The 16319-nt window shown below is 41.3% G+C and overlaps 1 protein-coding gene across 1 annotated transcript in view; it reads left to right on the top strand.

Annotated features, from left to right (window-relative positions):
* cspg4 (chondroitin sulfate proteoglycan 4) overlaps positions 1 to 16052 on the top strand; it is a 96464-nt gene extending 80412 nt beyond the window's left edge. Inside the window, exons 7-11 of the mRNA XM_084059295.1 lie at positions 5742 to 5940; positions 6279 to 6410; positions 7050 to 7210; positions 10216 to 10399; positions 11362 to 16052. Coding sequence (XP_083915421.1) covers positions 5742 to 5940; positions 6279 to 6410; positions 7050 to 7210; positions 10216 to 10399; positions 11362 to 13250 — 2565 coding nt within the window. The 3' untranslated portion in view covers positions 13251 to 16052. The remainder of the gene's footprint in view (positions 1 to 5741; positions 5941 to 6278; positions 6411 to 7049; positions 7211 to 10215; positions 10400 to 11361) is intronic.
* The last annotated feature ends 267 nt before the right edge of the window (positions 16053 to 16319 follow it).

A 16319-nucleotide genomic window follows, 5' to 3' on the forward strand; every position in this document is an offset into this window, starting at 1 on the left:
GCCGCCTTCCTATGCTTTAGCTGCTGCCGCGACAACCGCAGAATGTAACATAATGATATGTGGACTAGTGAGAGTGCACACACACACACACACATACACACACACACACACACACACACACACACACACACACACACACACACACACACACACACACACACACACACACACACACACACACATACACACACACACACACACACACACACACATACACACACACACACACACACACACACACACACACACACACACACACACATAGAGACACATGTGCACACACATGAGCATATAGTCATATGTTGGCTAGACTTTACTGTGGGGCTTGGAGTGATTTAAAGCAGGAAGTGTGTGTGTGTGTGTGTGTGTGTGTGTGTGTGTGTGTGTGTGTGTGTGTGGTGACCTCTGTAAATGATGATGAGACATGATGAGCATGATGTCTGTTCATCCTGTTGGACTGTTCCATGGGATTCAGCTGTATTCTATTATCAACCTCTATCAAGCCTCTAAATCAGTGGTTTAAAAAAAATAAAAAAAATGTCAAGGACCCATAACTCTGAGAGTGTACAAATGGACCCGTAAGGGTCCATTTTGAACTCCCTCAAGGAACCCTGAGGGTCCCTGGACCCCACTTTGAGAACCACTGATCTAAATACAGTGGTGGATAGTAATAACCAAGCACATTTACTTGAATACTGTACTTAAGTACATATGTTGTGTATCTGAACTGTAGTTCAGATACACAATACTTGAGTATTTGTATTTTTGGATACTTTTGGATACCACTACATTTAAAAGACAAATATTGTACTTATGACTCCACTACATTTATAGGAAGGGAAAGAGTACATTATGAATTAACCACTTAAGCTCTATTTCAAATTGAGTGAAAATAGCAGATCTACAAGCTCACAACGTGTCGCATGTGATGTGCAAGATCAGAGTGAATGACACACGAACCCTATATAGGCAACAAACAATGGAGCTGTCAAGTAAATAGAGTGCAAATACGATAAAGTGCTACCTACAACGTAACTAGGATACCAGGTAAACATCAAACCTAGCATCTATCAAACAGCGTGCTATCTCTAAATAACATAATTATTGCTTGTGTTCAAGCTAACATTATAATTACTGTAAATAATAACATATGTGAACCAGAAACCACAAAGCCTACATGCATCTGCATTGTATGCCAGTGGTGGAAAAAGTACTCAAATTCTTTACTTAAGTAAAAGTACCAATACTGCAATATAGAAATACTCTGTTACAAGTAAAAGTCCAGAATTCAAAATCTACTTGAGTAAAAGTACAACAGTAGTGGCATCAAAATGTGCTTAAAGGACAAAAAGTAAAAGTACTAAAATGTTTGAAAATAGCAGACCTACAAGCTCACAACGTTGTGAGCTTGTAGATCGTCTATTTTCAAATAGCCTGTGTATAAAATAGGGCTGAAGTGGTTAATGTATGTTTCATAATATCATATTGTATATCTGAAAAGTAACTAACTAAAGTTTTCAAATAATTGTAGTGGAGTAAAAGTACAATATTTGCCTCTGAGATGTAGTGAAGTAAAAGTAGAAGAATTGGAAATTGGAAATACTTAAGTAAAGTAAAAAATACCTCAAAATTGTACTTACCTGTAAGTACATTACTTAAGTAAATGTACTTAGTTACTTTCCACCACTGCGTAGGACTAGCATCTATCAAAAAAATAGGCAACAAGTATTGATACAAGGAATGATGAGTGCTGGGGGTGAAGAGGTGAGTTTTCAGGACCCCCCCCCCCCCCCCTCTCTCTCTCTCTCTCTCTCTCTCTCACTCTCTCTCACTCTCTCTCACTCTCTCTCTCACTCTCTCACTCTCTCACTCTCTCTCACACTCTCTTCAACAGAGTTCCTATAATCCTTTCCCTTTTTAAAGAGGCTCATCATGGCTGCTTGTTACTGTAGATTGTGGCGTTGACATGAATGCCACAATGTTCTTATCTTCTCTCAGTCTGAAGTGTACAAACACCTCAGGGATAAAACCAACCCACCAGCCATTGTACATGTCATTCTAGTGCTAAAATATCCTAGAGGGGCATGACCTACGAAACTGTAAATAGAAAAATGTAGGTTTCTGCTCTTTGCAGTTGCTCCTCAGTAAATGAATTGTTTCTGCCAGAGTTGTGACTTACAGAATGTTGCTATGTGTAGTATTGTTGTTTTGATACAGCATTTATACATCTGGTGTCTGCCTTGGGTTTGGTTTGGAGATAATGTTTTCCTTTGAATGAATGGCAGAGTCCTGTGTAGAGCTGTTTCCACATAAAACTATTTGCCTCTACATTAGCTCCTTTCATTATCAAAATGAATCACAGAGAATGTAACTGCTTTTTGTCTTTTGCCCAGACTCTGGTTTCTGTCTCAAGTTCTGTTGGTGGGGACAAAGACGCCTTATTAAATCAGACTAAATGAAATTGAGCGTCTAGTCATGGCCGGTGACCTTAAAAAACATACAAAACCGTGTTGTTGTTACTGCCATTCTCCTTTGTAGGCCAGTGTGGGCACACAACATGGAACTAGCTAGCTCCAAATTAAACCATTTAACTCCACAGCAGCTGCTTTTATATTCTGCCTCTGAAAGAAATATCAGCCACTGTGTCAGGTCAAATTGAATTGGAGGTCCATCCTGTGAGCTGCTAAATGTATTGATTGTTATGTAAACCATCAATTTGCTTGGCCCATTTTCAGATGAGATTACCTAAATTGCTGTTTTTTTCTTGCATGTGTTAGCGTGATCCAATGTCTCCATCTAGTGGCTGGGTGGGGGTATGGCCCGCCCTTTGTGTTTTTATGGAGCTGGATAACAGCAAGCAATGTGTATGCATGAATATGTCATGTATAGCTTTGGACTGAAACAATATTAGCTGCATTCCATGTTATCATCGCCATCATTATTATGGTTATTAACATAATTACTTGTGTTGTGGTTATGCATACGCTTATCACAATTATTGTTGCTGAATTACAAGTGAGTATTCAGCAAAGTATTTTCTTGCATTTTGGAAAACTATTAAAACATACAGAATGTTTTGCACAAAATGGGGAGACCAGCATTAATGTGGTTGAGTCAGCTGCAACAGCAAATTTGTTGAAGAGGGAGAACATGGCAAAACAAAACAAAAATGATATATTATACAGTATATATTTTACCTGCACTGTGAACATTTGACACTGATGACTGTATTTGTTAGTACTGTATAACCTTTAAAGCAATCAGTAAATCTTCATTTGAAAAGTGCTACAAACATTGCTATTAGAACTGTTGCAGTCCTCCTTCAGTGAATGACCAAGCTTTTCTAGGTGTGGTCTGCAGGAAATATGTCATCAGAATACCAGAATACCATCGTTGATGTCAGTTTTTGCTATGAGTTGAATAAAACTTTAACTTTGGGGCCTCTGACACTCTCTAACTTGTGTCTCTCTCAAGACAGACTGTTGGCTGTTGGCTCACACTATTTTCAAATGCCTCCGCCTAACAGTTTGTACATCGAAAGAGCTTAAAATGTGTAGAAATTAAAGCGGATGTTCCGCCTCACCTGCACTTTCATTTCGCCATTTGTTTCTCCTACTGGAAACCAAATTAGTCTAAGTCTATATAGCTTGCTGCTTAGCAGAAATTGTCATTCAAAACTATATTTTAAACATTTTAAAACATATATTTTTGTGAATAGAAATGAGAAACAGATGACAGCTTCCTGTTCTCAACTTTAATGGGGCAGAATTACAGACTATGCAGCATTTGAAGGTTGTGGGCTCCTCTTATGCACTTTGATTCAAATGCCACTTGTCTTGGAACCAATGCACCACCAGTTATCACAGTTATTACCATAAAAGGGACAAAGCAGGTATATTCCTTTTCACAGAAGCATACAAAGAGAGTGTGTGTGCGTCAGTGATGGAGTCTGGGTTTGTAATGATGGGCATGACTGCTTGTCAGTCATGAGTAAATGGTAGAGCAGAGGAATGTAATGCGACAGTGAATTATATATCTCTCACGGACATTTTGTCATCAAATGAGAGCAAGTTCTTATTTTATTAAGAGAGATTAGTCGGAAACAGAAATAGGGACCGCTTACTGAAGGCAGCACTGGAGATTCAATCAAATCTCTCTCTCTCTCTCACACACACACACACACACACACACACACACACACACACACACACACACACACACACACACACACACACACACGTGTGTTGTCAACATAACACGCTTGTTATTACATAGAACAATCCAGACTGTAATAGCTCACAGCATACACACAAGGGTCCACTTTTACACTCTAATAGAGTTAAAACACTCCAGATTTTAATTGATGGCTCTGGATAACAGCATCAGCTAAATGCCTCAAAAGTACAGTAAATGGGAATCTGATGGGATTGGGATAGTGAGAATACCTACAGTATATAACCTCATGAAATTTCAAACAGCTTTCCAGTGAACCTTAAAACGATGTCTGTAAAAGCCCTTATGCTTCATTTATACTTAGTTGCGTGCCAAATACAGTAGCAGCAAATAATGTGCCAAATAGCAGATCTACAAGCTTACAACATGAGCTTGTAGATCAGTTTGTAGACCAGCGTGCAACAAAGTACTGTATCAGGCTTCATCCTCCCAGCCTCTCCTGCTCTTCTTCTCTCTCCCCTGTCTGTCTCCCCCTTCATTCTCTATTTTATTCTCACCTCCTCCCTCCTCTCACTCTTCTGTCGCTCATCTATTTCTCTCCACTTCTCCTCTCCTCTCCTCTCCGACTGTTCCCTTGACTATTTAAGTGTCTTTCAGTGGATCTGGCCCATTTCTTTCAATTAATGTTCCTCTCAGGCTACCAGCCATTAGAAGTCCATTAGAAGTGTAGAAACACTGCTGTCGGTGCAGGTCTCTCACCCAGAGAGGGAGAGAGACAGAGAGACAGAGAGAAACAGAGAGAGAGAGAGAGAGAGAGAGAGAGAGAGAGAGAGAGACTCAGTCAGCCCTGAGCCACAGCTCTCCATCTCCCGGTACCGAGCATCTAAGCATCAGGAGACATAATTAACCTTTTCAATCGTTACCTGGCAAATGCAGGCGTGATTCTTCAGTAGAATGACTCTTGTTTGCTTTCTTTGGCACCTTTGGTCAGTTTGAGCTTTCCTGATTCTGATTCTGATTCTGATCACTGGCTTCTTTGGGTCTGCTTCTTCCCCTGGTGGAACTGTGGTTTTTCTGTCTGCTGAATGGGTGGAGTGTAGCTAGGAGTTCAAACCCCCCTGGGACCTACATGTATTGGGGCTGGTCCATATTGACAAAATCAAATACCTCAATATGTGATGATATTTTAGGGATTTGGATGTAATGAGACATTCATCGAGACATTCATTATAGAACAGTCTAATAAGTTCTGAAAATTGTATCACTTCATGGACCTGGAAAAGACAACATTTAGCTGTACCTCAATATTATTATTAACCCAAATCCTAGATGATATCTAGTTTCATACCACACTATCAATATTCTATCGATAAATGGTCCAGCTCTAACATGTATGCTGTCCTGGTACTGTAAATTAGTTAAAAAGCCTTTACCTTATGGCCAGCCTGTCTGTCTGTCTGTCTGTCTGTCTGTCTGTCTGTCTGTCTGTCTGTCTGTCTGTCTGTCTGTCTGTCTGTCTGTCTGTCTGTCTGTCTCTTTCCCTAACTCTCTCTGTACTTCTCCTTCAGGTTCTTGCAGGAGAAGAGGCAGACATTACATCCAGCATGTTGAACACAGATGACGCAGACACAGTGGCAGAGGAGCTGGTGTACCATGTGGAATCACCGGCCAATGGTATGGTTTCTCTCAAAGAGTCACCGGATGAGGAAGCTCTCAACTTCACACAGGCCCAGGTCAACAGTGGAGAGGTCATCTTCATTCATGAAGGTAAGGACTTAATATCGACGAGTAATAAGTATAAGGTGGGGAAGTTAGAAAGATAATAAGGCAGGTAATTAACCACTTAAACCCTCTACTTTTAATTCAACTGAACTGAGTTGCAATTGTACTTGGACCGCTTTTTTCCTTCTACACATACATCTCTTTCTGCCAAAGATAGCCGATCTACAAGCTCACAACGCGTTCGGCAATATTTGGGAAATGTTCCCCCCAGAATTTGGATGCTGGTGTTCAAGTGATTAAATTGGATGGATGGATGGTTGGATGGATGGATGGGTGGGTGGGTGGGTGGATGGATAATACATTAACCCTCTCTCTTTCTGTAGGTGAGGATTCTGGTGGGTTCAGTTTCACAGTATCAGACGGTGAACACACGTCTCCTCTCTATCGATTTGTCGTCACCGCCAGGCCGCTCACCATCACCATGGAAACCCAGGAGGAACTGATGGTGTTTCCAGGTAAGATGGCAGAACCCACTGCCTGCTCATAATGTTATAACCTGAGGTGACTTCTGCATGTCAACAATCAGTCACAAATATATTATATTATATTATATTATATTATATTATATTATATTATATTATATTATATTATATTATAAGGGAAAATAAAGGATGAGGCAGAGGTGAATAATCCGTTATCTTCCAATATCGGGACATATCGTGCATTATTGCACACTTACAATGAAAATAAAAAGAGTGGCTGTGTATATGTTTTGCACTTTCTTGATTGACACAAGGAATATAGAAACATCAAACAAAAGCTGTGTTGTCATCTTATTAAACCCTTTCTAGTCCCCATTTATTTTTACTGTTCTGCTTGACTTTCTTAAGATTGTTGAGTTATGAAGGTATTGAAAATATAATGACGACTGATTTGGAACTTTTTACAGGGACTATGTATTTCTGACTATCGTATAATATAAATCTCATATACTGTATAAGATGATATTCCTGGGATGTATACAAGGCCACATTATGTTGGCTACTGTATCTATCTAAAATAGGAGACCATTTTGTTGTCATTAGCTGGCCCTTCAGGGCGATTCTCTACAGACCAGTCACAGCTCAGAATCCTGCATGGGTGTGTTTTGACAGGAAGCAGGCAGTCGATCTCCAGTGCCAACCTGGGCGCTGTGACCAGTGAAGACGGAGATGAGATCAGCTACAGCCTGGTCAGACCGCCACGTCTGGGAAGACTCATCCTGGCCAAGGACAGGAACCAGTATGAAGAAATCACCCGCTTCACTCAAACTCAGGTATGATGGAGGAGGGCTGTGTGTGATATAGCACTGGTTCTCAACCTTTTCAGGCAGCGACCCCCCAAAATAATCATATTAGAACTAGTGGGACCCCCCAAAATAATCATATTCTGAACTTGGGACCCCTCAAAATAATCATATTTGAACTGGGGACCCCCCACCTTGATAAGCACTTGTAGGAGTTGAGGCATTACATTTGGTTTGACTCGGCCCCACAGATAAATATAGTGACAGTAGCCAATCTACAAGCTCACTTGTAGATTGGCTATTTTCAAAATATTTGCCTCTTTCGTATATTATTATCCCGACCCACAGGTTGAGAACCACTGTGATATAGCACTGTGTGGGCTGTTCTGTCTGTCTGTCTGTCTGTCTGTCTGTCTGTCTGTCTGTCTGTCTGTCTGTCTGTCTGTCTGTCTGTCTGTCTGTCTGTCTGTCTGTCTGTCTGTGTGTTCCTCTCATCAGGCAGCAGGGGGAGACATTGCACATGGAATATAGTTTCACTGTATGGACATTCAGCAGCAGAGAGATAGACAGAACAAGAAAGACATAATAAATACATCAGAGACAGGGCTGGACAGTCATGGATGACATGCCCTGCAGGCTGAATGTCTTATTATGGTATTCTACATTCAATGCACGATAATCATAACAGAAATATGTTTGGATCTCTTTGAAAGCACCAAAATGACATTAGCCTACCATGGAGTCCAGGACTCATGACATCGAGAGAGAGATTTGGAGAACAAAGGATTACTTCTGATCCCAGCAACTATTACTTACACTATTAGTCAGATTTATCACATTCCTGTCTGTTGTTTGTATTTTGCCAGTAAAGTAACCTCAAGCAAACAGAAAACAGTCACATTACAAGATCAGCAATTCCAGGGCTGACATACTGTGTGGATTAGTATTTGTGCAGGCATGCGTGTTAGTCTGTGTGTGTGTGTGTGTGTGTGTGTGTGTGTGTGTGTGTGTGTGTGTGTGTGTGTGTGTGTGTGTGTGTGTGTGTGTGTTTTGAGGTACTTTTACTTTACTGGAGTATTTCCTATTTTCAATACTTTTACTTCTACTCCACTACATCTCAGAGGCAAATATTGTACTTTTTACTCCACTACAATTATTTGAAAACTTTAGTTTCTAGTTACTTTGTAGATTTAGATTATTACTACAAAACATACATTAACTACTTCAGCTCTATATATATTTTGTCCATTTATCGCGACGCATTGTGAGCTTGTAGATCAGCTATTTTCAAAAGATTTGTATACATTTTGAACTTGTGAAATGAGACATTCTGCACAATGAGTACTTTTACTTTTGGTACTTTAAGTACATTTTGATAGCAATACTTTTGTACTTTTACTCAAGTCAATTTTGAATACCTTACTTTTACTTGTAACAGAGTATTTCTACACTGCAGTATTGATACTTTTACTTAAGTAAAAGATGTGAGCACTTTTTCCCACCACTGGTTCATGCAAACGTGCACAGATGTTTGTTTTGCAAGTGTGCAAGCACACTGCATGTGTGTGCACACACACACTTCCATGTGCGTGAGGAGTTGAATTTAGGACGTGCTGACCTCAAAGACTACGCAGCCTCACTCACATTCCAGTCCACTAACCCTGTTCCTGGCTCAACTCACATTAACAAACCACTGGCACAGCCCTCTAGATGCACCGTTTACTGTCTGCGTGTGGAAAAAGTACTCTAATGTTTTATTTAAGTAAAAGTATCAATACTGCAATGTAGAAGTACTCTGTTACAAGTAATAGTCCGGAATTAAAAATGTACTTGAGTAAAAGTACAAAAGTATTGGTATTAAAAGTAACCAAAAGTAAAAGTACTAAAATGTTTGAAAATAGCAGATCTACAAGCTCACAACGCGTCGCGATGCGACGCGTTGTGAGCCTGTACTGTACAGTACAGTATATACATGGGCTATTTGCACAAAATATTTTCAGATGGGGGTCCGTGGCCAAATACATATTAATGTGTAAAAAGTTTGAGAGGCTACTTGGTTTAAACAGTTTCACTTATTCTAATGGCTTGTAATTTGACAGGGACAAAGCTGGATGTAATTAAATGAGAAAATTGAGCAAAACAAGAAAAATACTCATGGGTAGGACGACAAGATTGTGTACCTATAAGGGATAACAATGTCAGAATTGTTGTGCTCTTGTGGTCAAGGATCAGCGAGGCATATGTTGTTATTGTAATATATGTCATGGAAAAAAAGTATACAATATAAAACAATTTTTTTCTAAAATGTATTTACTTATTTATTATTTATTTAAGTTTAAACTTAATACTAAAAGAATGAAAGAATACATCCCTTTCCTCACATTGAAACCGTATAGTCTTGACACTGCATACTGAATGTGATTCACTGTTTTCATTTCCATATTGGAAGGTTTTGTTAAGAATCCCAGTTACAGAAGATAAATTGTTAGTTCTGCATCACAACAATTTGTTTTTGGTTAGTTGTCGTCAGGAGTTGTTTAAATGTCTTAAGTATTAGTAAAATGAAAAGCCATAAGTAATATTATGAAAACAATGCCACCATCTAATTTTTAAATCAAAACCACTGACAGCCTCAAATATTTGTCTGGACACCATCCAGGAAACTGAGATTTCATTCTTTTCTGATGTCTATAACTTTAGACAGACCGTTTTTTAAACTTTCCAAAGCACATTTTCCTGATTTGCTGACTACTTTGGCATCCAACATCCCCAATGCCCACTCTACTTTGAAAAACAAACAAATCATGATACTAGTGATAGTTTTAGTAATAGCTCTTTCTTCTTTAAGTTGCATCTGTGATGCATATTTCACCTCTAAAACTGTTTGCTCTCTGGTTTCCTGTCCCAGCCACACTGTCAGGCTTCAGTTGGAGTCTGGTAACAGTATCCCAAACTTTCCAAAGAAACTTTCCAAAAAGACACTGATTTGTAAAAATCTCCTGTGTTTTCTGTTCTGTTCCTCTGTCAACCCCTAGTTGGAGTCTGGAGCCGTGTATTATGAGCACCAGATGCCTGAAGATCCATTCTGGGTGGTGAGGGACTCCATCGAGCTGATCCTGTCATCTCGGCCTGCTCCCGATGTCCGACACATCCTCCCCATCACGGTCTCTTACTACGCCGCCCACCGAAACATCTCCTCACAGCTCTGGAGGAACAAAGGTCAGTTGAGTCAAGCTTTGGATAGGGAGTTTATTATATTAAACGGACAGTTCTGATTCTTGATCATGATTGGCCACTTTCTAAGCATTGTAAGGAAATGCTGGAATGGCCGGAAAGAATAAAGTACTGGAGCACACAAATATACATTTCATTTTGTGCAAAGAAACCTTTTTCTTGAACTTAATAAAAGAATACGATACTTCAGCTGTGTATCTCATTTCATACATGAAGAAATGGGTTTCACAAGAGGGCTGCAGAATATGTGCAAAGTATACAGAAATGGACAACTTTTCATCCAAATAAAACAATCCATAACACGTTGAAGGAAACCAGCTTCATGTAAACCCCTTCCTCTGCACTAACATACTCTCACACACACACACACACACACGCACACACACACACACACACACGCAAACACGCACACACGGACACACGGACCCACGCACGCACGCACGCACGCACGCACGCACGCACACACACACACACACACACACACACACACACACACACACACACACACACACACACACAGAGTGGTAAAAAAGAGGACTGCAAGTATTTATGTAGAGATGGTTTTGGCTAGTATTATTGGTCTTTTTTGAGCTATAGAATCTCACTCACACACACACACACACACACACACACACACACACACACACACACACACACACACACACACACTTTTTTTTCCAGAAGGGGAAAAAAACTTGATGGAGATTTGAAGGTTGATTTGTTTTATATTACATTCTTAAATATTTTCTTCATAAATCTAAATATACTGTAAGTCTGTTATACTCTAATGTTTACAATCGTTACCAAATAATGTATCTATTGTCTATAATATCTGTCATTCTATCAATTATATTTTTGGTGGATTGTTTATGTTTGAGTCACGAATTGGACCACCCCAAAAAAGTCTAAAACAATTATGTACTTGGTTGTTTGCTGTCTTCCATCAGGTCTGGAGATCGTGCAAGGTCAGAGGAAGGCCATCGACAGCTCCATCCTGGATGCCTCCAACCTGCTGGCCAGCCAGCCAGAGTCGGATCAAGGCCTGCTGGACGTGGTTTATGAGATCCGCCGCTTCCCCACGCATGGGCGCATCACCCTCCGTGGTACCGACCTTCCCCGGGATGCCCCGCACTTCACCCAGGAAGAAGTGACTCAGGGTCAGGTGGAGTTCCTCCATGATGACTCCGGAGCCTCCTTCGACAACTTCGCCCTTCAGGTCCGTCTCAACCCCAAGGTCCGTGACGTGACCCCATCCCCATCTCAGGCCGTGGTTCTGGAGGAAATCTTCAACATCTCTGTTAAAAGGCGTGACTCGAACCCTCCCGAGCTGGTGAGCATTGACATGCTGCTGGAGGTCCTTCAGGGTTCTATGACTGTACTGACCCGGAAGCACCTCAACACGCGAGACGAGGACAGCCCACCGGACGAGGTGCGCTTCACGGTGACCAAAGCCCCCTCCAACGGGCGTCTGGTGGACACCATGACCACAGACCCCATCTCGCAATTCACCCAGGAGATGGTGAACAGCGGGCGGGTGGGACTCGTCAGTGACGGCAGCCTGGCTGACAGCTTTGTGGAGTTTGTCGTGTCGGACGGGAAGTATCATACCGAACCGCACACACTCCACATTGGCGTCCTGGCCAGGACTCTGGTGCTTGCCAAAGCCCCAGAGATCCAGGTTAGGCAAGGGGACGACGAGACGCTGGTGACAGAGGAAATGCTGAGGGCCACAACTGGAGGCCCCATTGAAGAGGAAGTTCTCTATAAGATCACCAATGTTCCCAAGTATGCAGCTGTCATGGTGGACCGACAGCCCACGTCCGCTTTCACCCAGACGCAGATCAAGGAGGGCCGAGTCAGTGTGCGCTTTGTCAAGTCCACCTCACCTCGAGACAGCGTGGCGTTCGTAGCACGGAGTAGGGCGGCAAACGTGTCATCGGTCCTCAATATAACAGTCAAACCTCTGGCCAACATCGCACAGGACCCTCTCCTGCCGCGGGGCGCTCTCGTCCAATTGGACAGGAAGCTTCTGGATGCGACACCATTGGTTAACAAAACCAGGACCAACCCTGTGTTCAGTGTCATCCAGCAGCCTCGGGGAGCCAGGTTCGTGAGGTCACAAGGTCATCCTGGAGCAGGTCAACCCGTTGATACCTTCAGCCAACGTGACTTGGATGATGGCCGTGTGGCAATGGAGATCCTAAATGATTCTCCTGGATCACAAGGTGGCGTAACTCAAGATGAAGCCCGCTTCCTGCTTAAAGCCCATGGCGTCCCTCCGGCAGAATGCGTTCTCGCGTTCCAAACTGCACCTTACAATGCCTCTGGCGTCTACCCTGCTACTCTGCTCAGAGTTCCCCCAGAGTTACCGTGGGTGGATAGTAATGATCTCCCGGGCGGGGCAGGATATCCCCGTGCCACACCAGCCGGCCCACGCTGGAGGGGCAACATGGACTGGCCCCATGGAGAGGGCCCCACAACAGCCCCTCCCTCGTCCGGGGGTCCCTCAGACTCCCACAGGAAGCCCATTGTCTCCCGGCGCAACAATCTCTGGTCCATCCTCATCCCTATCCTCGTCATCCTCCTCCTACTCCTCCTGGCGGCCATCTTGGCCTACTACCTTATCCGCAAGAACAAGACGGGCAAGCACAACGTCCAGAATGCCTCGTCCAAGCCCAAGAATGGAGAGGTGGCTGGGACTGAGACTTTCCGTAAGACAGACGCGGCCAACAACATCCCCATGTCCAACATGGACTCCAAGGAGGCCGACCCGGAGCTTCTGCAGCACTGTCGGACATCGAACCCACCCCTGAAAAAGAACCAGTACTGGGTCTGAGATGTTCTGAGAGACAGGGAACCAAGGCGAGTGTTTTGGGGACAATGCTGCCTCCTGAATCATTCCATATTATCAGTATTGTTGACCTTGTGTCACAGTATTATGAATAAATAGTGTTTGGGACACTGCCTGCCAAATCAATCTGCTTAATAATGAAGACCTCTTGCCACAGTAGTATTATAAATTAAAAACTTTTTTTCCTGATACCATTGGTTACTCTCTTATCTCAAGCAGCAGAACTGTGGGCCAATTCTCAGGCGATGAAACACTGAATAGCTATTGGCAAAACGAGGGGCAGTTTCTTCAGCCATGTCTATTTATTGTTAAGTTGTATCATTCCTTTTGGTCAAAAGGGCACGAATGAGGACATGAACATGCTTTGTGTTTGCAAAGGTTTTATTTTGTTGTGTGCTCTTCCATTTTGTGTTCCATACAAAAGTATTAATTATTGAGAAGATGAGTAATTTAAAACTCTTTTCCTGGTAATAGTCTGTCTGTCTGTCTGTCTGTCTGTCTGTCTGTCTGTCTGTCTGTCTGTCTGTCTGTCTGTTTGTTGTTCCTAGGGAGAGTTGGATATGTGTTTGTACATACTTCAGATATATGAGGTACATGTATGCTGTATGAGTGAAAAGATGATAAAGCTGCCTCTATGTTTTTATGGTTATTTTTCTATCACTTAATTCTTTGTATTTTTCTCTTTTCTCAGTCAAACTCAAAATGACATGACTAGTCTCAATAATTGGGATGCAAAAATGTTAGCCTGAGATGATCAAAGTTATGCAACTTTGGTGTGGTGAAGTCTTGTTCATCCAGTTCAAAATGAGCATGTGCTGAGCACACCAAAACCTACCCAACAAGGTTCCATCCTGTTTCATATTTCATTCTATTATGCATTCCTCTGAAGGTGCTAGTTAACATAAACGTACACATACTCACTGGACTGACAGGGCGCCCACCACAAAACCACACACACACACACACACACACACACACACACACACACACACACACACACACACACACACACACACGGTTTGATTTGTGTCTTTCACGCATTCCTGATTGGATGACAGGCACAGATGAGGTCACATCCTGATTGGCTGACAGGCAGGGATGAGGTCATTTGGAACTATGAGGTTTTCATTTTCCAATGAGCCTGCAAGAGTGTCTTAAACGCTGAGTTGGTTGGTAGGTTGGTCGGATGGATGGCTGGTTGGTTGGCTGGATGGATGGTTGGTTGGTTTGGTTGGCTCATTGGTTGTTTGTATAGATGATAGTTGATGGGCTAGTTGGTTAGTTATTGAATATAGTATATAAAAAAGTTCCACTGGTTGGATATTAACAATGATTTTAAAAGGATGCTGACAGAAATGTGTTAGTCATTTTCTGTTTGCCGTGTTTGAGATAGGCCTAGCTACTTGTGATTTTATGCATTCCATTCAGTCTTTGCTTAAGAGAAACATTAATATGTGTAAGGAAGCTAAGAGACATCTTGTATTGATTCTTGTCAGATTATTCTTCCCAGTGAAATTATTAAGATAACTGTTAAATCAGGTTCGATTCATTCAGAATCTTATCTCTATAGAATCTTATTTGTTTTATATCTCTGACCTGTGGAGACTCCGTTTATAAAAAAAATATCAAAGTATTATTCATTTTAGTTGGAAAACTGAATGTTTCTGTTTATTGAATGTGTTTAGAACAATACAACAGAGGACTCAATGTTTAGTATTTCTGGTGCAGGGTAATCAGGTTAGCGTTTCTCTCTTTCTGCCTCACACTGATTAAAAACATTCAAAAAACTAGATCTATTTCAGTATTTGTTGTATATATTTTTTTATTTCATCTATCTATATTATGATGCATCAAGGCTATTTTATGTAAAATGTTTGTTGAGCGATACTTGTCGAAAAGGATCCTGCAACAAAGTATAAATTTACCTTAAGTCATCTCCTTTAGGTCTTTGTACTCTGAGAACATGATGTACTTTGCTGTTTTCTCCTTCGATTTGTCTTCTATTTTTGTAACTTCGTACAAGAGCAGGAATCCTCACACATAGTAGTTTTAAACTTCACCAGAGAGCTCAGGAAATGGACTGTGTTTCTAATATCACTGTCATAATTTTGTAAAGTTCTCTACCATGAAATAGTTTTATCCAATTGTTGTTTTTCACACTTGATAAGAAAACAAACAAATAATAATAACTTCCTGCCTCTGGATTTATCATCTATGTATCTTGTTGATGTTTGTGTGTAAATACTCTATTTTTTAATACTATTATTGTGTTTAATAGTCATCGACTCATCTAGGTAAAATATATTTCACTGTGTAAGAGACTTTACATTGTTTTGTGTGTGGCTGTGTGTGTGTGTGTGTGTGTGTGTGTGTGTGTGTGTGTGTGTGTGTGTGTGTGTGTGTGTGTGTGTGTGTGTGTGTGTGTGTGTGTGTGTGTGTGTGTGTGTGTGTGTGCGACTGACTGACTGTGTGTGTGACTGCCTCAGATTTTTGCTGCCACACAAAAGTATGAAATTATCTCACATTTTCTTGTTAGCTCTATTTTCTTTTCACTATTTATTATTTCTGTCAACCCCCTTTTATCACATACTGATACTTGATTACTTGATTTAAAATGTAACCCAACAGGTGATGCTAATACAGAATCATGCTTAGTACTCAAAACAAGAAGACATGTCCAGTGAAGCTACAGTGTGTCGGAGAGCTTGTCCCAACACTAATGGAAAATAAAGGGTACATGCAACAAAATTATCTGTGCACAAGTTTTCTCATTTTTCATGTGTGTTTTTAAAGATCTTCTGTCATAGTTAGAGTTTAGATCTACATAAACTGTACATCAACTAAATTTTACTCTGAAAGTGTACAAATGCCATTTGGTTACATTTGTACACTTTCAGAGTTACAAGTGGATAAATGAACACTGAGGATTTGACTTTGTTGTCATATTCCTCAGTTTCGAACCAGACTGACTATCTGGTGTTTGGATGGCTTGCTGACATGGATTGCTGCCATGTTGGCGTAGTGACTTAAAATGTAATAATTGTGATTATTGCC

Source organism: Gymnoscopelus microlampas (genome assembly GCF_963454915.1).
Source record: "Gymnoscopelus microlampas genome assembly, chromosome: 6".
In the NCBI taxonomy this organism is placed as follows: Eukaryota; Metazoa; Chordata; class Actinopteri; order Myctophiformes; family Myctophidae; genus Gymnoscopelus; species Gymnoscopelus microlampas.